The following is a 16,600-nucleotide window of genomic DNA, read 5'->3' on the forward strand; positions in this document are numbered from 1 at the left end:
AAAAAAAAGAAAGAAAAATAAAATAAACAAAACATATTGAGGCTATGCATAGTGATGCATGTCTGTACTCTAGGCACTCAGAAAGCAAAGGTTGTGAGTTCCAGACCAGCCTGGCTACAGTGTCACTATCACAACAAAATAAAACACAATACAAAGTTAGACTCTGCCCGTCTTCCCCTTTCCCCCCAAAAAGTCAGGCAGTGATGGCATATGCCTTCAATCTTAGCACTCAGGACAGAGGCAGGTAGATCTCTGTAAGTTAGAAGTCAGCTTGGGCTACAGAGTGAGTTCCAGGCCAGTTAACGCTACATAGAGAGAACTTGTCTTGAAAAACCAAGAAAAAAAAATTAACCAACCAACCAAACAAACAAAAAGAGTTGGGCACAGTACTACACATTTATAATAACAGTGCACCTATGGAGAGATGTGGAGTGAGTGGAGACAGTAGAAGCTCACAGTCCAGCTTTCCAAACAAATGTGGTTATAAAAAAAACAAGAGATTCCTTGATTTCAAACAAGGATACACCACACACATACATACATACATACACACCCCAACTTATAGCATCTACATTGCAGATATAATTAAACAAGTAACTTTCAAACATATTTTACCTGTGTCTGTCCCCTCTGAAATAATGCTGATCCATGAAGTGTTTTAAACATATCTACCTCACAGCTTATATTTCTCAGTGAAGTCAAATCCCGTCCGTCACACCTATAATAAAGTAGTAAAGCCATATAGGAAGTTAGAAACAATCTTTATATCTGCCATTAAGTTCTCAACACTAGCTGCATACAGTAACTTGTTAGAACTGTAAACAGTAATATAAATAGATGAGTTCCAATCTAAGTCCACTGAGTCATCGTCTGGAGCTGTGATCTGTATGTACATCAAGAGAGAACCACAGCCACAGAATCCATCTACTTGTTAACATGTGCTCACTTATAAGATGAACACCAGTTCCCTCAACAGGTACTCATTTATAGAGTGCACCCCAGTTCCTTCCTTTAAGTAAGCTGCTGCTTTCAAGGCAACCTGCAGGCACAGCACCTGCTTCAGTGCTACCACAGGAGGATATGTTTACCTTTTGTATTCATTCAAAATAATACTTCTGAAAATCTCCTTTGCAACAACATTGAAGGATTCTATTATCTCAAATTGGTCGACGTCTGGAAATTTTTCTATAGAAAAGAGACAAATCAAAACAAATCAAACACTTATCCTTTGGGAAGATAAGTTCTCCAAAGTTCTCAGCATGAAATCAAGTATTGTGGGGATAAACCAAGGGAGATGTTGGAACACTTAGTTCTGGGGCAAACAAAGAACATTAAACAAAAGCTCTGATGCCAGTCGTAGGAATTTAGCTTGTGTATTTTACCAGAAGGACACGTGATGATCCATTCCGGTACTGTCATGTTACCTGATCAATACCTGTATTATGAAGAGGATTAACTAATAGTTGGCCTTCATTTATCTTTTGCTTTGTGGATATTTAATCTGCAAACTGAGAAACAATTTTCTTTGATTACAAATCCCTACGAGCTGCCTTTTTTTTTTAAGATTTATTTATTTATTTATTATGAATACAACATCCTGTCTCCATGTATGTCTGCAGGCCAGAAGAGGGTAACAGATCTCATTATGGATGGTTGTCAGCCACCATGTGGTTAGTGGGAATTGAACTCAGGACCTCTGGAAGAGCAGCCAGTGCTCCTAACCTTTGAGCCACCTCTCCAGCCCCCTACTAGCTGCCTTTTTTAGCTACCATTGACCAACTATTTTCCTGAGCCAGGCTCTTTACAGGCTTGTTTTGCTTGGACTGCCTCTAACAATCATAACAGCTTATAAGGAAAAGTCTATTATTAGTAAAAAAGGGAAGAAAGAAAAAGCTTATAGAAGTAAAGTGGGGCTGGGGTTGAAGGTTAGTGATGGGCTGCTTGCCTAGCAAGTGGAGGACCATAAGAAAAAGAAACAAAGAACCCATTGCCTGAGATCACACAGCACATTTCTAGAGACCATCCAGCTGTGACATGATATACATCTGCCTGCCTCACAGGCTTATGCTTTTAAATGTCATTGCATTTCCTTCAGCTAATACCATGGACCAGTCTCTTGCTTTATTAAGCAATGCACTTAACTTTAAAGTAATTTGAAAGACATATCTTCATCATACAACAAGCATTTCTTTTGGTTGGGCTGGGCAGAACCCACGGTTCACACATGAGAAGCAGGTTTCTATGAAGCCACACTCCCAGGTCAGAATACTTCTGTTAGTTTTGCTTTTTCAAGACAGAGTCTTGCTGTATAGCCCAGGATGGTTTTGAATTCACAATACTACTGCCTTAGCTTCCTGGGTGCTGGGATTACAGGCCTGAACCACCACCTCTGATTAAATTCTTATTCTCTAAAAAACATATTGATTGTTTGATTACTGTGTATGTAAGCATGATATATGTGTATGGTAGGCATGCCATGGTATACTTGTGGAGGACAGAGAGCAACTGCATGGCATCAGTTCTTTTCTTCCACCTTTATGTGAATTCCAGTGATCAAACTCAGGTTTCCAGGCTTCCAGATAACAGCAAGCACTGTTATCTACTGAGCCATCTTGCTTACCATAATTTCTTATTCTTGATAAAAAGAATTAAAAATGCCTAATGTATTTGGAGATAATTACAAGTAATGGCATTAACATAAATGCAACATTAAAATTTTTATTTTAAAATCTGATAAGCACTACCACAAGAGGGCACTTTTTTCTTGGTGGAAAATTATGAAGAACTATATGTCAGTCTTTCCTCATATTTCAGTTATTACAAGAATGATGTTATACAGTAAGATACTCTGCTTAGTGATTTGTGGAGCGTTAGCTCCCTTGTGATTCCAGACAATGTGAGGAATAACAGCAATAGCATCATGTTAAACGGTGGCTATGTGCCAGGTATAGATGCAAATTACTTACTCATTCAATATCTATAAATCAGATAGTATTGGTATTATAATGTTTCAGGTGATAGTCTCAAGAATTTATTGTTAAATGTTTTTTGTTTTTAGTATTGGGGATTTAACACAGGGCCTCATGCATGCTGGCCAAACACTCTAGCACTGAGCTATATCCTCAACCTGTAATCTTTTCTTTTTCCCTTCCTTTCTTCTCCTTTCTTTTCTTTTTCTTGATTTTTGAGACAGGTTCTCTCAATATAACCCTGGCTGTTCTGGAACTATGCAGGTCAGAGCAGTCTAGAACCAATAGAGATCCTCCGGTCTCTGCCTCCTGATTGCTGAGATTAAAGGTGTGCACCACCGTGCCCAGATGCTTTTTCTTTTTTGACTCAAGAATTTTAAAGAATATTTTTTAGGTTTTCAAATGGTAGGCTACAGGACTAGCACATTAAGATCCTGAAGCAGAGAAGAAAGGAACATTTTACGTTCATTATTTACTAGGTGTCTACTCAAGTCAAGTGTTAGCCACACTTCTAGAAGGTAACATGACTGTCACCACATGGTCTATCATCATTACAGATATAAGATAAAACTGAGGAACTAACAGAGTAATTGAGGTTTTCAAGATCTTACCATTGATATTTGAAAACAAGTCTATGTTTTTAAAAAGCAAATCAATGTTTTTCTTTCAACCTCTTTAAAAATGAAAATAGAACTTACCCTTTAGTTGTTCCTCTGTATCTAGTCTTATCTTGTTAACTGCTTCATCTCTAGAAATCTATAACAGCATTGATATTAGGGTATAAATATGAAACATTCTCATTTCCCATTTTCAATGCTACACAAATAGCACACTGTAAGAACAATAACCTTCCTTACAGGTTAAAATCTGATTTAATTTAAATTATATTTGCACATTTCCTTAAAATTATTAACAAAAGAATAGACAAACAAACAGGTAGGGTTTGACTTAGCTGTATAAAAGAAATGTGAGCGATTATGAAGGTACCAGAAAGGATGCAAGACACACATAGGACGTGGGTATGAGCTCTCAAAGGAGAATTGCTTTATTAATGTTTTGTTAGAGATTTATTTATTCTCTGCAGTGCTGCCAACCCACCACAGGGCCTCATGAATGTTGGACAACTGTTCTACCACCGAGCCTCATCCCCAGTCCTGGCCAGAGAGTTCATAAAGACATAAAAGACTCACATGCACAAACACAATTGTATGAGTTACAACAAAAGTCTGTCAAACAAATTTAAGGTATACCTACTTTATCATGTTCATAATCTGTAAAAACTGCATAGAGTTTCTCCATGGTGATTCTATAAGTATAAAATAAATGTTAGCAAAACACTAATTGAACTATGAAGTTATGACTGAAACAAATACTAAACAACAATGAACTACAAACTAAATAATTAGTACTTCAGAAAGGTTAAGTGTTGCTGCGTGTCACTGCCGCATACTTTTTATAACCCAGAAGAGATTTTTCTCCACTTTTCAGGCAAACCACTCACATGGCACTATGCCCCCTCTTCACTGTTCATCTAATTCCAACTCAGATTCACTCATATGTGCTGAGAGCCTCTCTATTCTCAGCACTGCCAGGCACTGTCTCAGCCCTGGGCATAGGGCTGGTTCAAATCCACTTCTTTTTGAGAAATTCAACGATTTCCTAGACATTCAAATATCCTATGTTTTATTCTCCTTTCCCTGGATATGAAAAGATAAGAGATCTGATTTTGGTTTTTTGTTTGTTTGTTTTTTGGAGACAGGGTTTCTCTGTGTAACAGCTCTGGCTGTCCTGGAACTAGCTCTGTAGACCAGGCTGACCTCCGTCTCACAGACATCCCCCTGTCTCTGCCTCCAAAGTACTGGGATTAAAGGTTATATGCCACCACCATCCAGCAAAGGAACTGATTTTATTTATTTATCTATTTATTTATTTATTTATTTATTAGTTCAAGTTAGGGAACAAGCTTGTTTCACATGTAAGTCCCTTCTCCCTCTCCCTCCCCTCACCCCCATCCCTCCTCCCCCACCCCCAACCTACCCCCCACCCCATCCACCCACCACTCCCCAGGCAGGGTAGGGCCCTCAACGGGGGCTCTGCAAAGTCCACCAAATCTTCCTGTGCTGGTCCTGGGCCCTTCCCCATGTGTCCAGGGCCAGAGTGTAACCCTTCACGTGGGATGGGCTCTCAAAGTCCCTTCTTGCACCAGGGAAAAATACTAATCCACCACCAGAGGCTCCCTGGAGTGCAGAGGCCTAAAGGAACTAATTTTTAAACAACAACAAATGCCTCTCCTTTTCACTTGAGATTTAAATTTATGTTTGGATTAAGTTTATGCAGTATGCTGGGTTTATCCTCCTGTAGGCATCAGATAGATATTTATGGTAATGACTTAAAGCAGGAAAGGGCTACATGAAAGCAATATAAAGTGCATTTCCTTAGAGGAAACTGAACCCACTGACAATCACCCATCTGCACAGGTGTTCTTACTTATGAGTGTATTTCACAATCTCTGGTGAAGGGGTGAATATCTTCTGGGGTGTCCTCTTAGCAGCACCAATTTCTTTTACCAACTGCTGGATACCCTGAATTATCTGCTGGGTATACTTCATTCCAACTTTGATAGCATGACAGAAGTCCTGCTGTAGAATGTTTTCTGCAGAGGCTTCCAACATAACTAGTTAGGGAGAGAAAGGGAACAACTACTGACTGAGAACCTTTCATAAATAGAATATTTTTAAATGAAAAACAAAAGACACAAATAACAAAAGAAGTACAACTTAAAATAAAATCCAGAATGAATATATTTAAATTATTTACCAATTTGGCTTTTAGGTGCTCCAGCAACTACTAAATTTAAAGTACTAGAAGACATTTCTTTCCTTGTTGGGTTAATAACACATTCTCCATCAATCATTCCTACTCGTACTGCCCCTAAAACATAGTAAAATGTTAGCAATTATTTAATTAAAACTTGCTGTGTTTACAATATTATTCCAATAGCAGCTTCAACCCACTGTCTTTCTGACAACCTCTCCCATGTTGATGAAGCCCAGAGAGCACCCTATCTCATCCTTCTTTGCAGGCTCAGTGGGATGCTCTAAATCCCTCAAGTCAAATTTTTTTGCACATCTTTTGATGATGCTCTATATCCAGACTACTCCATCCAAAGCAAATACCTGCACCCCTCCCCCACTGGTTTCACTTCCACACTGGCTACTTTGAGAAGCCCTATTTGACAACCTGTCCTTCTATATCATTTCCCAAGCACCTTGTCTGTGCCATTATAATAGTACTCTTTGTAAATAAACATCAGTCTCTTCCCCTCAGTGCTTAGCCCAGTTGCTAGCACTGAGAACACTTGAAAGTTACAAATTTAAATCTTTAGTAGACTGTATGGTTAGCACTTACAGGAGCTGTAAGTTACAAACATGTTTGTTTTATCTTGAAAAAGTATATACTGTAGCCAGTCCCCACTGTAAAGAAAGGAAACTAAGAAGTCTAGGGCCATAAAATCAATAGCACTGTAACAGTGTTAGTGGTAACAAAACCTAAAGCAAGGATGGAAATGCCTGAAAGACCTGCAAGAGATCTTAGACTGCTGTCTAGTTCAGCTTCCCAGGAAGTAATAAATCAGCACAATGATATGTTCATTGTTATTCAGAGAATATAAGTAGGGGCTCATACTTTCAAATTGTAACTTACCAATAGGTCCATTCCAAGGAATGTCTGATAAGGAGAGGGCTGCAGAAGCTTTAAAAAGGAGAAAAACAAAACAAAACAAAACAAAAAAACAACTGAAATTACAGTATTTCATTGCTTTAAAAAAAATTAACAGTGATCATTTTAGCTGGTGTTCTTATACTTACCACCATTAATTGCTAGGATATCAGGTTCATGGATACCATCTACTGCTAGCAGATTACAAATAACCTGGCAACAAGGGAAACAAATTAGACATACAGACAACAACAGCCCCTTGATGTTGGCAGATTATGATTTAAATAATAACTTGGCCTAAAATATAAGAGGTATGTGATCAATATCCAAATCCCTTAAAGTTAGCTATCATATAACTAAATCCTTGACACTAGGTATTTAAAACTTCAGTTTCCTCATTTTCTTTTCTTAAGGGAATGTGGCATGCACATGGCTACCAAGCATTGTTGAACACAAGGCTTCATTTTTTACTACCAAGTTACATGTCCAGTTCTGTTTCATCTTCCTAAGGAATTGCTTTTGTACTAGGTATGCTACAGTATTCTGTAAATGATAGCTATGGACTTGTATTATTATCAGTGTGTATTGCAATGATGTACCCATGTTAAATTTTTAAAAGAATAATTTCCTTGGGGCTCTGATGTCCTCTCAAAGGTACACTTATTTAGTGCAGTTAAATAAAATGGCTATTAAGTATACCTCACTAAAACACATGATCACCTCAAGGAAAGAAAAGAATATTCTAAAAGCATTAAAATATAATAGAAGTTCAAAAGACCTACAAATAAAGATGTGTTATTAAAATTAGTTGTGATAAACTGGTCATGATGGCTCATTGCTGTAATCTCAGCACTTGGAAGGCCAATGCAGACAGACTACCACATGTTTGAGGCTAGCCTAGGCTATACAGAGGTCAAAGCCAGTCAGAGCTATAGAGATTTAAATCTTGTTTACAAAATCAAAACAAACAGTTATGCTGATAGTCCTAATGGGCTATTATAAATGTAACCTACAAAGTCCAGCCATTTAGTCTGGTTACTACCCATCACACTGTCTTTTTGTTTTTTCGAGATGGCTTCTCTGTATTGCTTTGGAGGCTGTCCTGGAACTGGCTCTGTAGACCAGGCTGGCCTTGAACTCACAGATATCTATCTGCCTCTGCCTTCCGTGTGCTGGAATTAAAAGCATGTGTCACCAACACTGGGCTCACACTGTCTTTTACATACACTCATTTATTTCCTAATACAGGGCCTTTTAGATTCTCACCCAAACTTCCTAGAGTGTTCCCAACAGTTCCTTACTCCTACTCACAATTTAGGCATTAGCTCAAAATGACACTAATCACATACAGTTTTTCAAAGTACTTCCTTTTAAAGTGATTTAAAGTATAAAGCTTTCTTTAGAAAGAGTTATAGGGGTTAAATAGTTTAAAACCATAATATATGATAACAAGCCAAAGCAGAATTTACCTGAGTATCATAAAAATAGCCCGCTGGAAAGAGAGGTCGAATTGAACGATCTGTCAAAACAAAGAAAAAAATATTAAATGACTCTGACAGAGCTGCTTTAGAATTAAAAGCTACTGAACTAATAGACAGCTGTTGAATATGTCACAGACACAAACAAAAAGACCAAGTGTTAAGTAAAACACAGGTAAGCATCAACACTTTCATTAATACAGACCATTACCTAGCTATAGAGCAGAGGAAGAGGCTGAAGACCAACAGCAGACGAATAGAAAACATTTCATTTGGTTTACTATGTCTGAGGAATACATATAAATATGTACAGGCTAGCAATTATTAGGAGAAAAGCTGTAGACTACAAATGATCCCATAATATTTGTGTATGTCAAAGAGCTGGAAAATTATTAGGCTGGTGACGTTACTTAGTACTACAGTGGTTGCCTAGCATGTCAATAATCCAGACTTTCACCACCACCACTGACTACTACCCCCAACGACCACCCCCTACCACACACCACCATCAATACCACCCCCCCACCTACCATCACCGTCACCAATACACCGTCACTCACCATCATCTTTCCCACCAATCATCAGCCCACCACCACCCACCACTACCATCTGCCCTCACACCACCCACCAGCATCACCACACCACCCACCCACCCACCCACTCAAGCCTCTTCCTTCTTAAGAAAGACGTGGGAGATGATAGACATACTTCAATAGGTAACAAATACAATGCTTTTAGAAGTTACTATATTGAACAAAAAAAATTAAAAAATAAAAAGCCACAAGGGATAGATTTAACAGAGAAAAGGCAGGGAATTCAAATGCTTAACAGATTCATTTAGTCAGTATTTACTGAATGAATGCCTCTACACTAGGTATAAGGATTTGGTAGTGAAGAAACAAGTTTTTCTTCTCATGCAGCATGCATCTGATAGTAATTAGTAGCCAGTGATAGTCATACAATGAAAGGGAGCTTAGGAGACCCTGTAGAGCAGAGATGGAAAAGAAGAGATGTGAACAACGGTACACTGGAGAGGCAGCGCCTCCTCTTACCTATTATTCGACTTGTGAGAATTTCTTTGTCAGAAGAGCCAATCTCCCTTCTAAGGTAGTTTGTGGGGATTCTACCTGCTGCAGCAGCCTTCTGTCTGTAGTCAACCTGCAATAGTAATGAAGCACTAAGACTCACATCCCAAGAACTGCTACATAAGCTCCAACTTTCCTGAAGCTGCTGACAACATATTCTAGATGACAAGTCGATAATAATTTGCTTTTAGCATTCTTTTAAACACTCAGGGGAAGAAGAGTATATAGAGTGCTTCAACCAACTGATGAAAAAAAATATTCACTTAGCAGTCAGGTGACTGCCAAGTCTCACTACTTTCTAAAGTAGCTTACCTTCATCCAGTCAAATAGTGCCCCTTCCTCCCCACTTTGTGTATCAGCCCGGTGAGACATATTGCCTTCTGCTTATATTAGAAAGACACAAAAATCCTAATAATGAATTCTTCACTTAACATATAGCTGCACACTCAAACTATAAGAAAACCCATGAAGACAATGAATCATTGCTTCCTTAATATCAACACACTTGCACAAATTCACGGAGCTTGTCAGGCTTGACAAGTTATGTGAGCTCACTATTGGCCATCACTTTACATCCTCTTAACTGACAGAGTCTCAGACATGTAAGGGCAATCCTTCAGACAGTTGATAGGGTACTACAAAATCTACAGACAGATAAGCAAATACTTACCACTAGGGGCATGAACTGGGAAGGTGAGGGTTTTGTTTTACTGACCGCTGTAACCATCACTGCAGTGTCGCCTGACTTGGTTGAACATACACAAAAATACCAGTAAATTTCTTTAAAATCAGACATTGTATAAACAGCAATTGAATGAATCCCTACTCCAAATAAAGTCACTGAAAGATCTCTCTCTCACTCTGAAATAATGTCTCATTATGTAGCCCTGGTTGGTCTGGAATTCACTATATGGATCTCAAACTCACAGAGATCCACTTACTTCTGCCTACAGAGGTCCAGAGCCCTGGGTTTAAAGGCTTGCACTACCAAGCCTGGCTCAAAGAAAGAGCTCTTATTTCATATGATTATAACCAGTGCAATCTTGAACCTTTCTATCTGATCATAATCAGTATTAGAATACTCACTGGGGTTTTCACATGCAGAAATGGCTAAGAACTTGGTCACATCAATGAATAACATTTTCAGTCTATGAGGAATTTTAGACTATAAAGAAAAATCTTCAAGAATTAATATGAAAAGCATAATAAAAACACCTTTTCTAGAAAAAGCATAATAGATTTTATTAACAGAATATAAGAAAGTCCATGTTGGAAGAGATCTTAAAGGCCATTTAATATACCCAACACTGACTTTGCTAGTGTAGCATGGTTCTGACACAGAAAAAGTGTTATCTGAACTAATTCCCAATACCATATGATGACCTATGATGGCACAAAGATACCCAGCCACTGTCACTTTAAAACACAGACTGATTTCTTACCTGTACCACAGCACATCCATCTGCAAATCTTGCCAGTTTTCCAGAGGATATTTCTAATTTTCTGTTTAAAAAAAAAAAAAAATACCAGTACACGTCTTAGCTTAGTAAAAATAATTAGAGAATCCAGAAAAAAAAAAAAAGGCTCTAAGTCCCCACCCCCACTTCAGAGAAAAAAAAAAAAGCAAAGTATGCAGGGTTTGTAATCATCAAAAGCACAAAGGAGATGAAAGTGTAGCCTGAAGATGATGAAAACCAAGGCAAAGGACTTATCTGGAGGAAAGAAAAGCATGTCAGGGAGAAAACAGGATTCCTAATTTCCCCATTACTTTCTGGAAAAAAAAAAAAAAACAGACACTTTTGAATATTGACTACAAAGACTTTCATGTTGATATATAACAGTGTTTTGTATGCTATGTTAAAGATAATAAAGACAGCTGGATGGAGGTGTCCTATGCCTTTAATCCCAGCACTAGGGAGGCAGAGGCAGGCGGATCTCTGTGAGTTCAAGACCAGCCTGTTCTACAGAGTTGAGTTCTAGGATAGGCTCCAAAGGTACACAGAGAAACCCTGTCTCAAAAAACAAAAAAAGAACAAAACAAAACAAAAAAATAATGAAGACTTCTATCTTCTGATAAATAATAGTATTTTTAATGCTAACTTAAAAACTTAATAAATAATAATACTAGTAATAATTACTTTCATGCTCAACGGTTGTGCCAAGACAATTTAATGGTGGAAGAAGAGTCTTTTTCAGTCAAAGGTATGGAGATGGCTGGATAGCCACATACTCCATACAAAAATACAAACTCAAAATAGACACTGTTCCTTTTGGGTAAAGCTCTTTTGAGTAAAAAAAAAAGAAAAAAATCAAAACTCTTGGGAAAAAAAAAAAAAAAACAGGAGTAAACTGCCTTAAACTTGGATTACACAATGTGTTTTTTGAAGTGACATCAAAAGCTCAAATACAGAGGCAAGATTATCTTCTGCAAGTAGACACCAGCTCTTGTCTAGAACTGTCTACAAGGCACGGGTGTGTAAATAACTTAGTTCTAAAAGTAAAAAGGTATGACCTATAAATTTATCAAAATATATTGAGAACATATATATGAACACACGGGTACAGGTGTGTAAGAACTCATCAAACTCAGCCAACCAACAAAGGGTGAAACACTCTAATCTGGACCCCAAAGGACATCTAACACCATTAGTGGTGAACCCATTGGTCTGCTGTCAGTAGAGGAGTGAATGTCCTAAGGCTTCAGCTGAGCTGGCTGGCATGCCCTGCTCAAACTGTCATAGGCCTACATATCTATATGTGCACTTATTTGGACTCAGTTATGACCCTCAGCTCTCTGGCCCTATGGGGCTTCAGCACCTGTACAACTGAGACTTCGGGCCATAGTCTCTCTCCATCTGTCTTAGCTCTTTTCCTTTAGTCTAGTAAGTCTTTTTCAATGCCTTGAACTATGCAGCATCATTAATTCTGTAGTCACCCTGTATATAAACACAGTTATTTTTTTAAAACAGTTATTTTTACTGTGTGGGGTGTAATATGTAATCTGTGAATTGATATTAGTAACTGCCAGCGGAATAAAAGAAACTGTGTTTGCCAAAAGCCAGCTTGCATAAAGTAAACTGGAACTACTTGGCAAATTTTGGCTAACAGAACTGGAACAGTGTGAATGTATTGTTACTCCATGAACTCTGATACAGAAAGATGGGGTGATTATGTTTCGGGGAACATGTACTTTTCCAAGAAAACTTAAATTTATGGGGTTTTTCTTTTGTTGTTGTTCACTTTGCTTCTTGCCAATTTACTTTTCAATATTATATGTATAAAATATCTCCAAATGTGCTGGGCGTTGGCGGTGCAGGCCTTTAATCCCAGCACTCAGGAGGCAGAGGCAGGTGGATCTCTGTGAGATCGAGACTAGCCTGGTCTACAGAGTGAGTAGTTCCAGGACAGCTTCCTAAGCCAGAGAAACCCTGCCTCAATAAAACAAAAAGCAAACAACAACAACAACAAAAACCACTCCAAATGCATGAGGATCTATACGACATGGGTGGTCTCTGAGGTTTGAGACTGGGAGTTATGGGAACAAGTGTCAGAGCTTTAAAGTTTTAATATGTCAAACCATGTGACACTCTGGAAAAAAAAATAAGAATGACACAACAGAGTAGGACATAGTGGGATGAGAAGAGTAGAAAGATGCCAATGAAGGACAGGCGGCGGCTGCCTGCCACAGAAAGTGGAGCTTTGGGCAGGGGGGTTAGGGGGGAGTATGTTTACTCTGATATTCATTCATTCATTCATTCATTCATTCATTCATTCTCTCTCGTCTGTGTAATTCTCAGAAAATTTTTATCCCTTTGACCCTCTGTTGTCTTAACTACAAAATGAAGGCAATAGTACCTTCACTACAAGTTTAACAGGACTGTTTGCATCATATAACTGGTATTCAACAAAACGACGGTCCCTTCTCACTTTGGCCTCGCTTTTGGCAGAACTGAGCTGGGCACACACTCACTGGCAGGGTTCCCACTTGAGAGCCCGAGATCTTGGAAAGTAGTGAGAAAGGATGTCAGTCAGGGGCACAGGCAGGATCAGACTCAGAAGGAAGTCCACTAGGGGTTGGATCAAGAAGCAAAGGGCAGCCAGCGGGCAGCGTGGGAAAGGGGAGAGGGCCCAGGAAGACTGGCTTCAAATCCGGAAAAGGAAATCTCGAACTCAGGTTTGGGGCAGAAAGGTTAAAAGAGACCCAGGCAGCTCTAGTCCCACCCTGGGAGATTTGGCTACCAAAGCTGGCTGGAAGTCCGCGAACTCACGCCGTTCCTTACCTGTGGCCCAGGTCCACAGCCACCCTTCGGGACCCGGTGCTGCTCCACAGCGCTCGCACCTGCAAATAGGTGAGTGCCCGACTCCGCCCCGGCCAGCCGAGGGGGCCGAGGGGAGCGAGGGAACGGCAGCGCAGCGGCCGGAGCCGCAGGTACGAGCAGCACTGCCTGCAGGCCGCCATGACACTCTGCGCGCGCGGCCCGAGCGGCGTCTCATTGGCCAGTCCGCGTGTGGGCGGAGCCTAGTGAGCTTCCGTCTCAGCGGGGCGTGCATACCGCAGGGGCCAGCCTTGGAGGCCTACTACGTAGACCCGAGGGGGTCAAATCACCCGAATGAGTTTTTTGTTCAGCTTTTTTTCTGTTATGTTCTTACCAGTGAAAAATAAATACTTAAAAAAATTAAAAACAATTAAAGAAATCCCTTTAAATAACTTACCACGGTTTAAAAGGAAGTCTTAGAACAGCGTGTTTAATAAATATATGTAACAATAAATAAGGACTGAACAACCCATTATTATTTGGTTTCGTTAATTAAGGACTAGGTTCATATCTATGGAAGGGCATGGGAAGAAATCTTCTCACCCAATGACAGCTGCCTGTAAGTAATTCCACCTCTTGGAGGCTCATACTGAATCCACCGGCCAAGCGGGCTTGCTAGACTTGCTTGAGAGCTCCAGGTTCAGCAAGCGACCCTGACTCAAAAAAGTAAGTGGAGCGTCATTTAGGTAAGATACCTGATGTAAATCTCTGACTTCCACATGCCTGTGCACCTGCAAACACGTGTATCCATACACATGCAAACTTGCATACACATAAATATCATAATACATACACTAGAAAACAAAACAAACCAGCCCCTTTTTGAGAACCCCTTGAATAATTTAGCTTTTTTCCAATTGTAAATTTTGTAGAGATGCATAAAAAAGGATGAAGGAGTCTATCTTTGCTTCCTTATGTCAGTCTAAAATAATTAGTATAGTAGTAATTGAGTCATAAACTCAAATGCTAATTGCAAGCATTGAAATCTGTGGCAGAGCTTTTTTTCCCACAGTATGTTTATGCTAGGCAGCTTTAGGTTAGTATAGAGCCAGAAATATAAAAAATTTAAATTCTTGTGGCTGTAGCAACTGAAGCTGTTTTCTGAGGTTTTCATGTCCTAGAAGTATGTATAGTTCAGCTAAATATGTTCCACAGCTTCAGTTTAATTTAAAAGGAGTTTCTCTATGACTCTTGGAGAATATTAGAGAGAATGCCATCTAAATCCACTAGCAGTGTTTCCTATGTCCCCTTTTCTCTTTTTCTTTCATAGTCAAATTAAACTACATTAAAATAATACCACTGTGTGCTCTATGTGGCAATTTTACTAAAGTAAAACATAGATGGCTCACAACCATCTATAGAGAGATCCAATGCCCTCTTCTGGCATAAAGTCCTACATGCAGATCGTGTATAAAATAAATAAATAAATCTTTAAAAAAAATTGCCAGTTGATGGTGGCACATGCCTTTAATCCTAGCACTCAAGAGGCAGAGGCAGAGGCAGAGGGATCTATGTGAGTTCGAGGCCAGCCTAGTCTACAGAGCGAGTTTCAGAATAGCTAGGACTGTTACACAGAGAAACCCTGTCTCAAAAAAAAAAAAAAAAAATCTCATCATAGCCAGGTAGCTTTCTGAATCCCAAATACAATGTATCTTCATCTGACTAAATTTCAGTAGTGACCTGTTTCTCATGGTGTTTACACATCTCATTTTCTACTTGGTTTTTATGAACTTTAATTTATCAATTTTCTTATTATATCCTTTTAATAATACTCCGAATAAACTGAACGTGCTCCCTTGCATTGTATGACTTTTTCTCATGCCTCCAAGTCTTTGCCTGTATGTCTGTGTGCTCCGCACATGTGCCCTCCCTCCTATGTGTCAGTCTGGTGGCCTCAGTGCTTAATCAGATGCCCTGCCCTTTCCCCAGGCAGACGCATGGTAACCTGTCCTCTGGACAGAGGAAAAAGTGTTCAGATTTTTAACCCAAAGCTGTAGCTCTTGCTAGGATTCAAAGGCATGAATCTATTCCAGCTGTTTGTTTTTTTTTTTTAAAGATTTTATTTATTTATTTATTTATTTACTTATTATGTATACAACATTCTGTTTCCATATATATCTGCACATCAGAAGAGGGCACCAGATCTCATAACAGATGGTTGTGAGCCACCATGTGGTTGCTAGGAATTGAACTCAGGACCTCTGGAAGAGCAGTCAGTGCTCTTAACCTCTGAGCCATCTCTCCAGCCCTATTCCAACTGTTTTACAGATACCAGTTAACTGACTTTTCTACAATATAAATTTCAATACAGATTGCAAACAATGGCATTGCTAACATATTGGAAACATTTTGTAAACTTAAGGTTTTTGTAAGCTTCAGGCAATGGACTTGGATTCACCTCTTTTTTTTGTTTTGTTTTGTTTTTGGTTTTGTTTTTTTTGTTTTTTTTCGAGACAGGGTTTCTCTGTGTAGCTTTGGAGCCTATCCTGGCACTCACTCTGGAGACCAGGCTGGCCTTGAACTCACAGAGATCCGCCTGCCTCTGACTCCCGAGTGCTGGGATTAAAGGCGTGCACCACCAAAGCCCGGCGGATCCACCTCTTAAATGGACTCCAGATAAGCATTCTCAGTAGCCTGTTTCCCCACTTGCCAGTTCCTGACTGGGTGGGAACTCTTTCCTTTCCTGGTCTTGGGACTCCCTTCCCCCAGCTACCAGGACCATGGACCTGGGCCTGGAAGTTTCAAATGTACACCTAAAAGAAAAAAAAAATAACTTTATGGTCTGGCACTAATACATATCTGTTCCAGCAGATTTCCCATCAATTAAAGACTACACACTACTCCAGCAGCTGCCTAACACTGTTCCTAGTTCCAGAAGTTCCTCAAAAACCTGGACAAGGGAAACAGCTGCTCTTCCTGGATTTAGTCAACATTCTAGCTGTTTAGGTCCCCAACTACCACACCCCAGTGTCAACAGGAAGTAGTCATTGATGGATTTCATTGTTCCTGATCATTCACTTATTATAAGCAAAAAA

General features: G+C 39.4%; 1 protein-coding gene across 4 annotated transcripts in view; it reads right to left on the reverse strand.

The window, feature by feature from the left end:
- Positions 1 to 13,708, reverse strand: part of Pnpt1 (polyribonucleotide nucleotidyltransferase 1) — a 38,449-nt gene extending 24,741 nt beyond the window's left edge. For all 4 annotated transcript variants that reach the window (XR_004772329.1, XM_027387976.1, XM_027387977.1 and 1 more), the window contains exons 1-13: positions 13,530 to 13,708; positions 10,692 to 10,752; positions 9,920 to 9,994; positions 9,217 to 9,322; positions 8,156 to 8,205; positions 6,836 to 6,899; positions 6,672 to 6,719; positions 5,787 to 5,900; positions 5,457 to 5,643; positions 4,224 to 4,275; positions 3,668 to 3,725; positions 1,089 to 1,185; positions 616 to 718 (exon numbers count right to left, since the gene is read on the reverse strand). Coding sequence is in view for 3 of the 4 variants with exons in the window: in XM_027387976.1 (XP_027243777.1) it covers positions 616 to 718; positions 1,089 to 1,185; positions 3,668 to 3,725; positions 4,224 to 4,275; positions 5,457 to 5,643; positions 5,787 to 5,900; positions 6,672 to 6,719; positions 6,836 to 6,899; positions 8,156 to 8,205; positions 9,217 to 9,322; positions 9,920 to 9,994; positions 10,692 to 10,752; positions 13,530 to 13,708 (1,194 nt within the window). In the remaining variant the exon portion in view is untranslated. The remainder of the gene's footprint in view (positions 1 to 615; positions 719 to 1,088; positions 1,186 to 3,667; positions 3,726 to 4,223; positions 4,276 to 5,456; positions 5,644 to 5,786; positions 5,901 to 6,671; positions 6,720 to 6,835; positions 6,900 to 8,155; positions 8,206 to 9,216; positions 9,323 to 9,919; positions 9,995 to 10,691; positions 10,753 to 13,529) is intronic.
- Positions 13,709 to 16,600: the final 2,892 nt, after the last annotated feature.

Source organism: Cricetulus griseus (assembly GCF_003668045.3).
Source record: "Cricetulus griseus strain 17A/GY chromosome 1 unlocalized genomic scaffold, alternate assembly CriGri-PICRH-1.0 chr1_1, whole genome shotgun sequence".
Classification (NCBI taxonomy): Eukaryota; Metazoa; Chordata; class Mammalia; order Rodentia; family Cricetidae; genus Cricetulus; species Cricetulus griseus.